The 15227-nt window shown below is 47.8% G+C and overlaps 1 protein-coding gene across 1 annotated transcript in view; it reads right to left on the bottom strand.

Moving 5' to 3' along the window:
* Positions 1–514: 514 nt before the first annotated feature.
* SCN8A (sodium channel, voltage gated, type VIII, alpha subunit) overlaps positions 515–15227 on the bottom strand; it is a 37346-nt gene continuing 22633 nt past the window's right edge. The window contains 9 exon segments of the mRNA XM_010158344.1: positions 515–853; positions 4121–4243; positions 8210–8383; positions 9232–9386; positions 10066–10183; positions 10540–11010; positions 12141–12497; positions 13438–13611; positions 14027–14265. Coding sequence (XP_010156646.1) covers positions 515–853; positions 4121–4243; positions 8210–8383; positions 9232–9386; positions 10066–10183; positions 10540–11010; positions 12141–12497; positions 13438–13611; positions 14027–14265 — 2150 coding nt within the window.

Raw genomic sequence — 15227 nt, 5'->3', positions numbered from 1 at the left:
GGGGGCTTATAAGAAAGATGGGGACCAACTCGTTAGCAGGGCCTGTTGTGGTGGGACAAGGGGTGATGGATTTCAACTAAAAGACCTAGATTTAGACTAGGTGTAGGCAAATTTTTCTACAAGGAGGGTGGTGAAACCTCCTGGTTGCCCAGAGAGGTGGTAGATGCCCCCTCCCTGGAAACACTCACGGTCAGGTTGGACGGGGCTCTGGGCAGCCTGGCCTAGCTGGGAATGCCCCTACTCATTGTGGGGTGTGGGCTGTATGACCTTGGTAGGTCCCTTCCCACCCCACCCACTCTGTGATTCTATGATAAATGAATCTGAACAGGTTTACTCTTGTCTCACGGAAGGTGTGGTAGACTCTGGAGAGCAGAGCTGGGGCCACTTGCTGTGCTGGGAGACCCCGACTAGGCAAAGGGATGAAAGATCAAATGGCAATTTTATCCCAGGCCCAAACTGAGTGGGATTAATGGGATGCTGTATTTCATGGACAGAGGGAAGCAGCCAAAATCCCTTAGAAGCAGCTTGTGTTGACCACCAACAGCGGGATGGTGAAAGCCAAACTTACGACTTGCAGAAGAGCCAGATATCCTGCCCCAACGTTGTCAAAGTTAATTTTCACGTTCTTCCATCGAATCTCGGTGGAGTTGGGTGGCATCAGTGCTTCGCAGTCTGTCTTGTTGTTAACAATATCTACTTCAAAGCGCTCCTCAGCTGTTTCATTAAAGCAGTAATGATATTTCCCGGCAAACAGGTTAACCCCCATAATGCTGAAAATCAGCCAGAAGATAAGGCAGACCAACAACACATTCATAATGGAAGGGATAGCGCCAACCAAGGCGTTGACAACCACCTGTGTTGGAAGGGGTGGGAAAAAGTTTCAGTATAAAACACAAGGCAGGAAACAGCAAGCATCAATACAGCTGTTTTTGGGGGGGGAATAGGAGGTAAGGCCACTGACAGATCTGTGGCGTTTACTCCACGCAGAAGTTGGCAGTGAACTTATTCCAAGCGGTAAAAAATTCTGCTTAAAAGCCACCTAGTGAAGCTCTGTTTTCAGAACAAAACAGGCCAGGTTGTTTGATTTACTGGGTTTGAGTTTTGGATTGCGACCTCTTTAGTTAAACAACAATGCTTTTAAATAATTTGAGGTGCTGAAAGGGAGAGGGGGGGCATTACTGAGTCTCAGAGTCTCTTCTTAGCAACAAACAGGCTGCTAGCTAAAATTTTCTCAGAGCCAAGTTTGAGGCCACTTTTGCTCATGGATTTGATGGGTCTTATCAGCCAGTGGCCCTTACGGCCATTCCCCACTTTCAAACAAGGCTGTTATCACTTCAAAGCCTGCCTCCCGCTCCCACCGAGGTCACCAGCAAACGGGGTGGCACTGACTTCGGTGGGGACAGGACCAAGCCCAGCATCGCTCTGTTAAGACGAAGCAGCGAGTCGCTGTACACGTCGAGATCGTTTTGTGACTAAGCAAGGCCAGTCATGTTGTCTCAGGCAGACAGCTGAGCATGCAGCTATGCAGGCTCAAGAGGACAGAAAAGCCATGTTCCTTCCTCCAAACAGCAGCAAACACAGCGGGAAGCGATAACGGGTTTTGTCCGAGCTCGTATCTTCCACCATCTCCTAATTTTATCCTTTCACAGTTTGGGAGCACCATGTCCCTAAGCAGCCCTGGCCAAAACATGACAAAATGTAAGCTATCAGGCTTCTAATAGAGTTAGGTCAGCAGGATATTAAATCTTTTATTATGATCTCCTGATTTAGATTCCTTTAATAGAGGAGCAGAATCTAAACTGGTTTTTACCCCTTTGAAAGACTGCTCCATTACACGGCGATTCGGGAGTCCTCAAGCCTGGTCCTGGCACCATCAAGTGTCCCCTCTCCTCCTCCAGCATCTGGTTGCTGGATGCAACCCCCGCAGGTGGGATAAGCTCTGCAGCAAGCACCACCGTAGGAGGCACGAAGGAAAACAGAAGACAACAGTGACCTAGCCAGTGAGTGGCACTACAACTGTCAAATGGCATGGATTGTCACTGCGTAGCCAGTGGGGTGTAACGACCCAGAGTCTGGCCCTCCAGGCAGGCTGGGTACAGAACTGCCTTTGCTTTCATCCTGCCTCCATCCAGACAGGATGCTCTGCTGCCCAGCACCAACACACGGGCAGCACGCCGTTGTGGGTTGAGATCCTTCCGCTATCAGTACGTTGGTCTGTTCCGGCTCATCATGGGAAGGGAAAAAAGCATGACAATCCTCCTGAAATAAGGTCGCTTGCAGGACATTCAATTTATACAGCGTTCAATCCGAGAGAAGGAACATGGCTTTTGTGTGCAGAGTGACAAAAATGCATGCACGTTTCACAGCATTACTGTCAAAATCCTGAATAATTTAAGAGCAGAGCAAGCTCTGGAAAATGCAGATTACTATGGCGTAGAGAAAAGCAAAGAACTACATTCTGGGTTTCCTTTGCAAAGGCATTTCAAATCTCTATTCCCTGGCTCAGAGAATTGTTCTGGTTGTACGGGGCAGCAACACTTGAAGTCAAAACGGAGGAGAAATAACTGGGTTTAGGTAACTAACAGCCAGAACTCTCTATCAATTCTGCTGTGGTGAAAATCCTCCACTCTAAGGATGAGAATTTCCTGACTGTGCCTTAGAAATCACAGCTCCTCCCCAGCAAACAGCTTTTCCTATCTACAGGGTTAGAGCTAGGCCCTCTCCTTCCCGATCGCACCCTTAGGTGGGACCTGAACCCAGCCCAGCAAAAGCTCTGGCTTTGCCTCGATGGAAAAGTCTTCCACCCTCTGTGCCTGTGTTAGAGGATGAAGTTCAGAATCCAGCTAACTGACACAAAGAAATAACGGCGGGATGACACACTGGGGAGGAACTGACCCTCTCCGGGTTTGTCATGGTATCATCTATTTCTATCACCTCCCATGGAACTTGAGGATTCCTGCTCGGCTCGTTGCCTCTCTCACGCTGCATCCTGGGCTCAGTTACGCTACAGCAAACTCAGAGGAGATCAGAGGGATCCGGGCGGAATCGCTCCAGTCAGACCCTCGACTGCTATTCCCTGCCGTTTTTTAAAAAAAACAGATACTTTTCTCTCTTGTGATATCTCTAACTGGGAGCTGACTGGAATTTAGCACAGGAGACCCACATGATTGTTCTAAGAGCAACTGGGAAACCCCACTAATACAACACACCCTTGACCTATCAGAAACATACAGTTTGTTTGCGTGGTTTTTTTAAGGCTATTTCAATCTCAAATGGGAAAAAAAGGCACCAAAATACAGAATATTAGTGGCAAAGGAGCGGGATATCGCAATAATTTCAAATCCCTGAGACCGTGGTGCTGTCTAATTTGAGGGAAGCTTGTTAAGTTCAATGCTTTGCTTGTGCTTCGTCGCTAGTTCCACAGTGACAGGACAGGGGACCAAAAAGCATGGTAAAAGGGAGGGAGTGGAAAGGAAAAGCTTCACTACCAGACAAGGCTTCCAGTCACCACCAGACTGGACCGAGAACAACAAGGTGCAACAAGAGGAATTAAACCAACGCCTTTTTTTTTGCAAACAGCTGAGCTCCCCGCCAGTCCCTTCCTGAAGGCCTGAGTGATCCCAGAAAAGGAAGCAGCCTTTTACCCCCCTGCAGGCAGATTGCATTTTTAAAAACCCCGCCGATATAGTCTTTCAATCCAATTACACCAGTGGCCAACACCTAGAGGGGCTGGAGACACTGAGGTGGTTCAAATTCTGCTTCTTTGCACCTGGTGATTCTCCCTAGATAAAAAAGTTACAGCTGAGAAGCCCCCTCGGATGCTAGAGGTAAAAGCCAGGCCAAATGAGAACAGCCAAGTGTTAACATCGTCTACAAATGGCATGTGGTTTGGGCCAGTAATTAATGTAATGAGGCAGCTTAATGCATCTCCCTTTCTTAAGAGGGGAGGGTGCAGCGGTGGGCAGGGTGAGGGGACATCCACGGTAGAGGTGATCGAGTCAGCAGCTGCATCATGATTCCGTTTGGAATTTTCTTTCCACCAGTTTTGATCAGTTCTAGCATGCTTAAAAAAACCCGCTCCACAGGCATGCAGAAGGATCAGCTGCTAATGGCATCTTACCCTCATCCCCTCAAATCGGGACAACGCTCTTAAAGGCCTCAAAGCTCTTAGTGTCCTAAGGGACTTTATGGCACCTAGTTCCGAGTAGCCCAGGGCATTAGCTATAAGGCTGACTAAAGAGACCTACACAGAAAATAGAAAAAAAAAAAAGAAAGAAAAAGAAAGAAAGAAAAAAAGAAGAAAAAGAAAAAGAAAACAAAGGTTCCAGACTGTTAGAATGAATCCCCTAGCACTGATTGCCCAGCCCAGGCTGCCAGCCCGGGCGGCCCCCATAGTAAATACCGAAGACATGACACCAGCTGCCTACTTCACTTGACTGAAACGACCTGGAAGGAAATAATGCGGTTGAGAAAGGCATAAGAAAAGAACATAGGGGCAAGATAAGTGAGAGAGAGGCAGAGACACACAGACGGAGAAGGGGTCTGTCGGAAGGAAGAGCCCAAACGATGACAAAAGCCTTACCCTCGCCCTTTACTGTCTGCAGGCTCCCAGCGGCTCCCATTAAATTTAAGCCAGACAAATTTTAAAGGTACCTAAGAGAAAGAATACAGATAAATACACACACTGCACCAACTGCGCTCAACTTGCATAGCAAGCTACCGCGCTCGCGCCGAGCGGTGGGTGCTTCGTCCGTGGCAACGGCCTTCAGGGACGGCGCGCGTGCTCGCTGCTTGCTCCCGCCAAAATAATCCTGACCAAGCGAGCACTAACCCCGTCGCACGCGGTGCTGAGCCACCGAGTCCAACTTTTACTGCCTGAAAACTCAAGGATGGGTGTATTTTCGCTGCCTGTGACACGCAGCAAATGTCTCTTTTGCCCGCTTGATGTTGCAGTGACATCTGGGGGCATCTCTGGGCGAAGACGAGGATGGGTAAGTCCGTCCCAGAGACGGGCACACCGTGACCCCATGGCTGCTTGGGCTCATACACTGACACAGCTGGGGATGGGCTCCTTGTCTCCATTTTTCAACACCATAACCCCAAAGACAACCTACGTTCTTCAGCAGCCTGGAATGAGATTTAGGCTCTACGCTTGTGAAGCACTGAATATCCTTAACCAACCGGTACCGGGAGCAGCTCAGGGTCCTGCAGGATTAAGCCCTGTATTCCCAAAAGCCTGAAAGCGTGGGGCCACCTAATTTTTGACGTGGCACGTGCGTTTAGGGCAGCAGTCCATCTCCCACGTGAGCCAACGGAAAACTCTTTAGATTAGGTCAGAGTGTGTCAAGAGTATCTACGGACCCCACTGCATCAGCATCCCACTATCTTCCGCCTTTGGCTCGTATCACATTACAGACACAGGTAAGAACAGATATGTCACCTTTTTTAAGGGAAAAAAGAAGACATCAATATACAGTAACACATAATGGAAAACCATGAGACCACCCCTCCTCCAACAGGTGGGGGTTTTTAGCTTAATCCTCAGAATAGGACACTTCCCATTTAGCACTCTTTTTAAAAAAAAAATAGGGATATTAAGATAATAATGCAAAATGATTATTTCACACATATTCCAGGGAAATTTCAGGACCAGATTTCAAACTCATGAACATGTGGGAAAATTCAAGGGGTTTAATCTTATTTTACTGTCTGTGCATGTGCTTCATGCTTTTTCCACCTTCATATCTGCCCCAAGAGAAGTGGCCACGGTACATGGCAACACGACTCCCCGGGTTTTCCACCTGGTTTTCTGAGATTCAAATGACACTGATTAAAACCATGCCAGGGGTGTCCCAGAGGATTCCAACAAAGCCTTTGTCATCAGCCTCCTCAGGGCAGGACCCAGCCCGCAGCAACGCAGGAAGGTTCAAGTCCTGGTCCCGAATTTCAAAATGCAAATGGGATTTAGAGGTATGGGCTGTAAGGTGCATGCACTGCAGCGTTTTACCCCCTGAATATAATATGGGGTACAGGCTTCTCTGAATCCTCCCTTTCAGGGCTTCTTTCCCTCGGGATAACGCCTCGCTCCCGAGTGGGAAACGAACACAGCGGCAGTAAAACCTCTAAAGGCTCTTTAGCTTTCATGGGGTCTTTTCAGTATTATTCTCTCGGGACACTCCAACAGAAGACACAGCAGGCACCGATGTCAGACAAAAGGAATTCCAGATTGACTGAAAAGCAGAAGCCTTCATTATTACCCAGAGAAAGACTCTGTCTTCACAAATACACCCAGCAAGCTTTGGGAATCAGAGGAGGGTTATGTGACAACGCTACCAAACCTGAAAAATAACATTCGAGAGCGTTGTTATGAGGCAAAGGCTTATTCGCTACGAGTTACGGCTGCTGTCCTGACTGCACTCCATCCCCGTCTGCATCACGTTAGAAAATTTGGGAAGAAAGCAGGGATTTAACAGATACAGGGCACGACGCAGAGCCGAGGATGCGGTCAGTGATATTTCAGCAGCTCGAATTCACATTTCAGATTGTTTTTGCAGACAGAAATGTGCAACTCTCCTGTCTACGATACCAAGCGGAGAGAGAAACTTCTCCTAAAGCACTGTGCATTCCGGTTCCTTGTCCCTGGGCACTTGCTCACTCCCTGCAAACGCGTTACCTGACTGGGAAGCTCCTTATCTTTACTCCTCCAGCAGCCAGACACTTGGGAAGCAAATGAGACTCGCACCACCTCTGTCAACTGAACTGCACTTCACTTGTTCCCAACAGCTGGCACTCAACTCACAACGTAAAGTGCAGGAACTGCGAATGCTCTTTTCTGGGTCACCTCTTTGGTACGGGAGAATTTCAGAGAATTTAGTTTGCTGAGCCGCTCTCCTCAAAGCGGCGCAGAGTAGGTTAGCTGCCACGTTAGCCCCTGCGCTTCATCCCAAGGCAGTGAGAGACCCAGGCTGATCTTCAGAAGAGAAGAGTTACTGCTTCAAGACGTGTGTTAAAAGGAAAGGTGGTAAGGGGATCAGAGAGGACTTAAAAATTACAGAAACCCGTTTTCCACAGGAAACGCAGACATCCTGAGTCACTTCTGCCCTTGAATTCCAAGCATAGTTCCTCCACCTACTCAGAAATATTTCCAGAGGGATCATGTCACTGAACAGCAACTTGGCACAACTGAATCACATTCAGAGAGTTCCAAATGAGAAGCTTGGAAAGACTTTTAATTTTGTGGTTGTTTACACTTGCTCTTGAGGCGTTCGCTACGGCCACTCATCCACAACTGGATGTGATGCAACGGTTTCAAGGAATCCAAGCACCCGGGATTCCAAGGTTCTGGCTTTTGCAGTTCTTTGGACTTCAAGCCCTATTGAATTCCCTCATTTTCCGCCACTGGCAGCATAAATTCCACTTATTTCAAATGCCCCCCTCATACAGAGCCAACTGTATTGCTAACACTTCTCTCTATTGTCTTCCTTTTAATTCCCAAATTTATTCTCCCTACCAAGATGTTCTGCAGGGGAATTCCAGGGCGATCACGGGATGAACTGTCCAGGCTGACCATTTCCCTTCTTTGTGCTATGATCTCTCCCGAGCAGTTGTTTGATACAGCCCTGCTTTACTTCCCCTGGCCATCAGATCTATCAGAAGGATGACGCTGAAGCTTGTTTGGCATGACAAAGCTTCCAAAGCCCTCCGATGTTCACAAGCGTGTGCGCCCAACGTTCAGAACCACAGACCTCGCTAGGTGGTAGGATGGGAGGATTCTGTCTCATCAGCCCCCCGACTCATTAACAACGCAAGCAAACGATTACAGAAAGAGGGTGTCACCAAGGAATACCACGTCTGCACAAGTTCTCCCACTGTTAACACCTTCCAGTAGCTCAACATGCGGGCAGGCCTCTTAGAAACAGTATTTTCAGCGGAGCAAAAGAGCCAAGGGCTGGAAAACCCTCCTTTGTCTCTGCAGGCTCATTAGGACCTGCAGGACAGAAATTCCAGAGTTGCACAGGAAACACTAGCAATACTCAAAGGGCTCACTCAAAGGGTTTTATCCTTGTTTTGGAAACTTACAGATATCTGGGATTGAATCCTCATTAAATATATGACTCAGTTAGGACACTTCTCAGGAGAAAACGTTACCCCAGAATTCTTCTAACGACCGTTTTTTTCCAACCAGAAATAAGGAGGAGAGGATACATACAGCCACAATGAGGAAATCCAGCCAGCACCAGGCGTTAGTGAAGAACTTGACGAATCCGTACGCACACCACTTCAGCAACATCTCCAGGATGAAAATGTAGGTGAAGACCTTGTCCGCGTACTCCAGGATGGTCCGGATGGTTTTCCTCTGTTCTATGTAAATATCCTCAAAAGCCTGGGAAATAACCAGGTACTCGTGTCATTATATGGGATTTATGCCATAGTTCAACGTCATTATCCACAAGCTTATTCGAATGATACCAAGACGAGCGCTGGAATTAGTACTACTAGTAGTAGGAACACTGCCACGCCGAACCAAAAAAAACCCCAAAACCCAAGGAAAGCGCTGAATAAATGTCACAGGACTTTCAGGGATCTGAGCACAAGCCTCTGTATCTACATTTCAGCAACTGGTGTCATTACAGTAACACACACAGGCGGGTTTTTGCTGCAGCTCAGCACATCCCAAAGGGCTGAGCTCACTGGCAATCAGACTGTTAATTACCACAAGAGATGTACAGGTAAAGAAAACCAGGATGCTGCTGGGGGATACCAACCGTGGGCTTCCATCCAAAAACTCTTGAGTAAGGGGGGCTTGAAGTTTGTTGTACAGCCCCATCGACTAAACAGGGTGTGAAAACAAGCCAACAGTGACTGTTTGTACCTATGGAACACCACGAGGTCAAGAAGCTCCGCACACATGGGAAGAAAAGAGGGGAAATAAAAATATTGCCATTTGGTAATGTGGAAATGAGACCTAGATACAGTCTTTGTCCAAAATCCTCATGTTTCTAGTCAAGCTATGATCAGAACCCCGCTTGGCAGGCTTTCCGTCTTCATTCTTCATTTAAACGAAGCAAAAATATGAAAAAAGGCTTTTGTATAGTCCCTACCACAACGGAGCTGGGCGGTTTTCCAGCTAAGAATCGTCACAGCTTGCTTTTTCACCAGATGTCTCTATACTGCTTCCCCTGTTAGGTGTCCCCTAGCATAACACCGCCCGTCTTCCTGTGTTCTACTCACCAGCGCGCCACTGCTCAGGAGGATCATAAAGATGATGAAAGTCTCAAACCAATTATGTTCCACAATCAGGAAACAAGTCTTCCTCAAGGTCCACCAAGACTTGCCCAGCCCTTCCTCAATGTTGACCTGACAACATTTACAGCGCTGCATACAGCCTGAAAGGGGATAGTGCACAAAGGAGTGTGAGCCCACATTTTGTTAGGTTAGAGGTGATTTAATGTATGAAGAGAAAGCTGTCATTGCCTAGAAGCAGCTTTAGTGCCAACAACATTAAACGCACCAAGTTCCAGCTAAAACTCTCATGTTCTTGAGGATTTTGTGATCACTTTGGCCACTTCTGTATCTGGGCACCTGAATTAACATCAATCTGTGAACAGATCAAGCTCGTTCTGTTTGGTGAGGTATCCATGCACTTGGCAGAAAAGGCATGGAAAACTTGCTGCTAACATAACCTTGAACCATTTAAAGCATCTTTGCCATGGGAACAGCTGTAGTGGATCAGCTGCTGAAAGACACTGAGGCCAGTGACAGAAAAGGAAAAAAAAACCCCTGACCAGAAGCCAGATTGCTTCGAAGTACCGAAGGCATCAGTTGTACAAAACTCAACCTGCCCAACCTATAGGTCACCTACATCCTCACAATGGGAACCGCATCTCCGAGGCCTTGGCTCTGCAAATTCTTCTGGAGTGGTTCACCTGCGATGTTGGTCCAAGAAGCGTCTCAAAACAAGCTGGCAGCCAGCCCTGATCCAGACTGAGACCCAGCCTTAAGGTGAGCTTACAGCAGGTTCCCAAACCGCTTGGAGGCATCTTTCTACACTCACAGTCAGCTTACCTTCCGTGAAGCACGCATCTGGGTCCAGGTACTCCTCTGGTGCCTCCACGGGGACTTCTTCCACCTCAGGCTTTATATCGATGGTGCTACCTTCAGAGGAGCTGGTATCATCGAGTTTCTACAACACACAGTAAAACCCAATCTGATCTGTAATCAGTTCCCAACAAACAGCAAACTTCATGATGGCTCAGCAATTTGTTCCCCAGATTGACTGTAATGGAAGCTGTTTCCCAAGATCCTGACCCATCTTACATCTCATGTTAACAGGACAGTATTAAGTATTTATATTATACATATTTATATTACTTATATTTACACGTATCTGTGGCTCTCCATAGAGCAACCAGCACAAGAAGCTTCTGTCTTGAGCAAAGACACCGTCATGTAAGAGAAGTTTTATGCTGGAACTCTCTGATTCCAGACACTCACACGAGGGTCAAATGACTAGAATGAATTTTGAGCCTTTCCTCCTACCTCTTTGCTGCCATCGGGATCCGTATCACTGCTGAAATCTTCTGTGTTGAGATTTTCAAAATCCGATTCCCCTACAGCAATAGGTACGCGGACAGTAAGATTGGGGTTATTGATGAAGGACATGTGATCCTCATCGATTATGTACTTCTCCACACTGCTCCCGATTCCACTCGTCGTGCCATTGCCATTCTTCTGATAATCAATGTCCCTGTTGATATCAGGCCCTGTATGGTTAGCGATGCAGTTCACCTTCTTGTCATACAGTTCATCCAAGGGTTTGACCTCATCTGCCTCTCGCTGCTTGAAATGCGCCTGCATGAACTCGCGCACTTTGGCCTTGATCCAGGCGATGCCCTTCTTGATGCGAATGACAGAAATCTGCAGGTTGTTCATCTCCCCATCATCGTCTGTTGCTGCTAAGTTGTCTGCGCTGAAGGAGCTCAGTAGCAAGGCTAAGAACAGGTTCAGCACCTGAAAGAGAAGAGGCAACGCTTGGCAGAGCTGACACCCAAGCCTGTTTCCAAAGCTGAAGACGGGTATTTCAGCCACCCAAGTCCTGCTCAAACTGGGGCTGCAGAGCTGCATCTCCACACTCCACACCGAGAACCAGCCCTGGTGTCCCACAGGCCTGTCGAGGTACCCAGGGCCCAAGGAACAAGCGGCTGATCCTGCAGCGTGTTCCAGGAACAGGCGAGCCCTGTGCTCTGCCAGGGTCAGAGGGGGCCGGGGCAGGCACCAGGGTCCCTGACAGAGCCCCTTGCAGGAGCCAGACTGCAGATGTTAGAGCGACTTAAGCAGCAGCCAGCCAAGGGGTTTAAATTCAGCATTGCTGGTTTAGTCCTATCTCTGGCTCAAAGGAATGGGCCAAATCTAGGCATTTTGAGTGCTCGCTCCCAGCTCTATTTCCTTGCCCACATCCAGTTATGGTCCCCAAGGCCTATTTTGTCAACATCCCTTGGGGAGACAAGTCCTGTTGGAGAGGGCTCACAACGCTACTCTGAAGACATGTGACTGCTCACTCTACTTCATTCTCGCTTACATTTTCCTCCATAGACTTTTCTTCCTAAAATTTAAGACCAGAAGGAAACATCGTGATCTAGTCTAACCTCCCACACAACAGGCCGTGCAATTTCACCAGCCGATCCTTGCGCACAGCTTACACCTCCTGATCGAGCTAGTGGGCAGATTTTAGAAGAAATTTCCAACCTGATTTTAACACTTCAGGACCTTCCCCTCTGTACCAAATTATTTCCTCCCCTGGCATTTGAAGAGCCAACTTTTGTCTTTTTTAAGCTTCTTTTACCCCCTCGGGCAAGCTGTGGGTCCGTCCCCTTTACTGAGGGGTTTGTACCTCCAGTTTTTATTGCTAAATGCTTGGATGCTCGATTCGTGGGCAACTGTTTAAGGCCCTAACCAAGCAAAGCAGATCCTCAACACTGTGCTCCCAAAGCCAACAGGACTGTTCATACGTCCAAGGCCATGAAGGACCCCAACAGAGCTGGGACAGACTCACGAATCATTCCTCCCTAGTCCTGTGGTCTCCCCGTGTTCTTCCCCACCCAGAGGCAACCAATAAAGACCATCAGTAACCATTTACTGACCACTAAATTTCCGATGACCATGACCATCATGAAGACAATCAAGCACATGGCCTGTCCTGCCACTTCCATACAATCCCACATGGTCTCAATCCATTCCCCACACAACACACGGAAGACAATAAGGAAGGAGTGGAAGAAATCGTGCATGTGCCAGCGGGGTAGCTCACACTCCGGATTGATCTTGCAGACACACTCCTTGTAGCTTTTGCCGAAGAGCTGCATGCCCACCACAGCAAAGATGAACACGATGATGGCTAGCACCAAGGTCAAGTTCCCCAAAGCACCCACTGAGTTACCGATGATTTTTATCAGCATGTTCAGAGTGGGCCAGGACTTGGCCAGTTTGAAGACTCTCAGCTACAAAAAAAAAACCCAAAAACAAACAAAACAAAACAAAAAAAAAGACATTTAATTTAATCGTAAACAAAGAAGAAAATCAGGCAGAACTTTCTCAAATGCTTTTTACATAAACATAAGCCCAAACTTCTGCTACTGAAGCCAGTGGGAATAGGGAATGCTTAACTCCTCTGTGAATTTGGCCTCCTGTATTTTTTACTTAGTTATGCCCCTTTCCTCCTTTTACAAAGGAAAAGCATGGAGCTTCCATCTTGCTTTGCAAACTTTGCAACATTAAGGAAGTCAGGAGAGTTATCTGAAGGGTGTGCGGCACAAAAAAATACTTTTTTCTTTCCCGAATGCTTGTCATCATCCCCTGGAAAAAAGCACTTGTTTTCCTGGCATGTCCAGACCACACAATCAAAGTTCAATTTCCAGAGAACCTCATTTGGAGACAGTTTTTCATGAAGGTGGATATAAACAGGAGCTTCCGAGTACCGTGCTCCCTGGAAAATCTGACTTCAGCTGGGGTTCTCTGCACCCAAAAATTCTAACCTTGAACCTTTCCGTTTAATTTTCAAAAGCTCAGCCACCAACAGCACGAGGCAAAGCACGTGCAGGCCGTAGGTATTCAGCGCCTTTATTATACTGCAACATCTACCCCTCAAATTTGACCACGTGAAGAAAGAAGTGTGTTCTAATGTGGTCCGTCTCCACCCGTATGAAGTACCCTACGCCAAGATCCCTCCCAAGTCACCCTTCGCTGCCTCGATGCCACAAGCTGCTGCTCCGATACTGTAAACAGCAGTTGTGAGGCAAGAAGAGACAACAAAAACGACACCATCCCATCTCTGTCCCCCCCAAATCCAGAACAAAAAGTGGGGTTTGCCTTTTCTTAAGTAAAAAGCCTTCTAGCAGCTCCAAGCTAGTAATATTCAAAAAGAACTGGAATATGGAATACCAATCGGAAAGATCGCAGCACAGAAAGTCCTTCCACATCTGCTAGACTCAGCTCCATTAAACTGAGGGAGACAATAAATCCATCAAAGATGTTCCAGCCTTCTTGGAAATAATAGTAGGGATCCATGGCAATGAGCTTCAGGAACATTTCTGCTGTGAAAATTCCAGTGAAAACCTGGAGTGGTGAGGAGAGGGAAGATAAAGAACAGGCAAAGATTCGCTTCTGCTCATTTTCTGATCTGCAGGCTAAATATCAAACAATGCAATCTGTCACGCCACTTCAAACATGCAGCCTGTGCAGTGCCGTGTGCTTGCGTGCAGTAGTCTTCTCCTCCGAGGCAGCACAAACATCACTGACCTACTCAGGCACACCAGGAATGACCACATGGATTCTTAAGTAGCAGCAAATTCAGACCCGAGAAGCGCACCCTTAGCAAACATCCCTGGGTTGCTGCAGTGAGGGCAAGCTCACGCCACTCACTGTCTTCTGGAGTCTGGAATCGCAGTTCTTTCAGTCTAAGGCTACATGAACAAGCACCGTATCCCGGTAGGAGCAGAACTGTATGGAATATTTACCAATACCATCTTACCAGATTTCCTACGGAGAGCACATGCTCAAACTCTGGGGTCATCGGGTGATGCTCCATCGCCATGAACAAAGTGTTCAGCACAATACAGATGGTGATGGCCAAGTCAACAAAAGGATCCATGACAATTAAATTCACTATCTCCTTCAGCTTGATCCAGTACGGGTGGCATTCCCAGATCAAGAACGTGTTGGCAAATTTGTACCAGCAAGGGGGACACTTCCTCTGGGACTCCTCCAGCTCTACGGTTACAAAACACAACGGTGAGAGTTGAGGCTTCGCCTCGAGGGCTGCTGGACCTGCCGCTCAACACGGCTAAGCCACCGTCTGATCGTGCCCGTCGTGAACGCCTCCCGCGTCTCCCTGCGCGCACAGGTCAGTAGTTGCGCGCCAAAGACGTGTTTCGCCGTACGGACGTACGGCACTCAAGCCAAAAGAACTCTAGGATGCTTGGCAATGGCTTAAGACAAAGAGTTACTAAGCCAGGAATGTTATGACCGCGGCGAATCGTGCAGACCCCCACGACAGAAGAGCTGGCTCAAGTCTTTGTGCTGAACTTCACTGACATCCCCTCTGTCCCCACGCAGGAGCTACGTCCCGTCTGCGGGAGGCCATCGGGGAGTGCAGTTCTAAACCTGCACCACCGCCCCGCGTGGACCCTACGATTCGATCCAAGTTATTTACAACAAAGGGATGTCTTTAACCCAGAACTGGTCAGGGCAAACTGGTTTCAATCAAAGTTGCAGATTCTAACCTGACGTCGGTGCCAATTTTTAAATAACTGAAATGAATTCTGTGCTGAACGCAGCCAGGGTCTAAAAGAGGAAATAGATGACATAATGCTGCAAAGGATTTTAAAGAGGAGTAACCTGATTAAGACTCACCACATCCGTTTACAGAAATCAACCGTGATCTTGTGCCCACTTTTTTTACACTGGCTTATTTCAAGTGCTATGGGGAAACCTAAAAACCAGGAGTTCCCCCCCTCTGTGACTTGCAGCGGTCCCATTCAGGCTACACAGCTGTGCCTGCCCGAGTTTCTTTTTGGAAAGGACCGCTGCGCTCTCTTTCCCATTGGCTCTCTGGTTGCTTAGTGTTTAGTTGCCTTGGAATTTCTAAAGTTAAAAAAGAGGACCGTAGCACTGTAGCCTGTAGGCGTTTGCGCAGGAGGGAAGCAGCAGCAGAACCCTGCTCTGTTTCTCAG

The sequence above is a fragment of the Eurypyga helias genome, unplaced genomic scaffold, assembly GCF_000690775.1.
Source record: "Eurypyga helias isolate BGI_N326 unplaced genomic scaffold, ASM69077v1 scaffold11939, whole genome shotgun sequence".
Taxonomy (NCBI): domain Eukaryota; kingdom Metazoa; phylum Chordata; class Aves; order Eurypygiformes; family Eurypygidae; genus Eurypyga; species Eurypyga helias.
The sequence above is the reverse complement of the archived record's forward strand: the minus strand, read 5'-3'. Positions and strand labels throughout refer to the sequence as shown.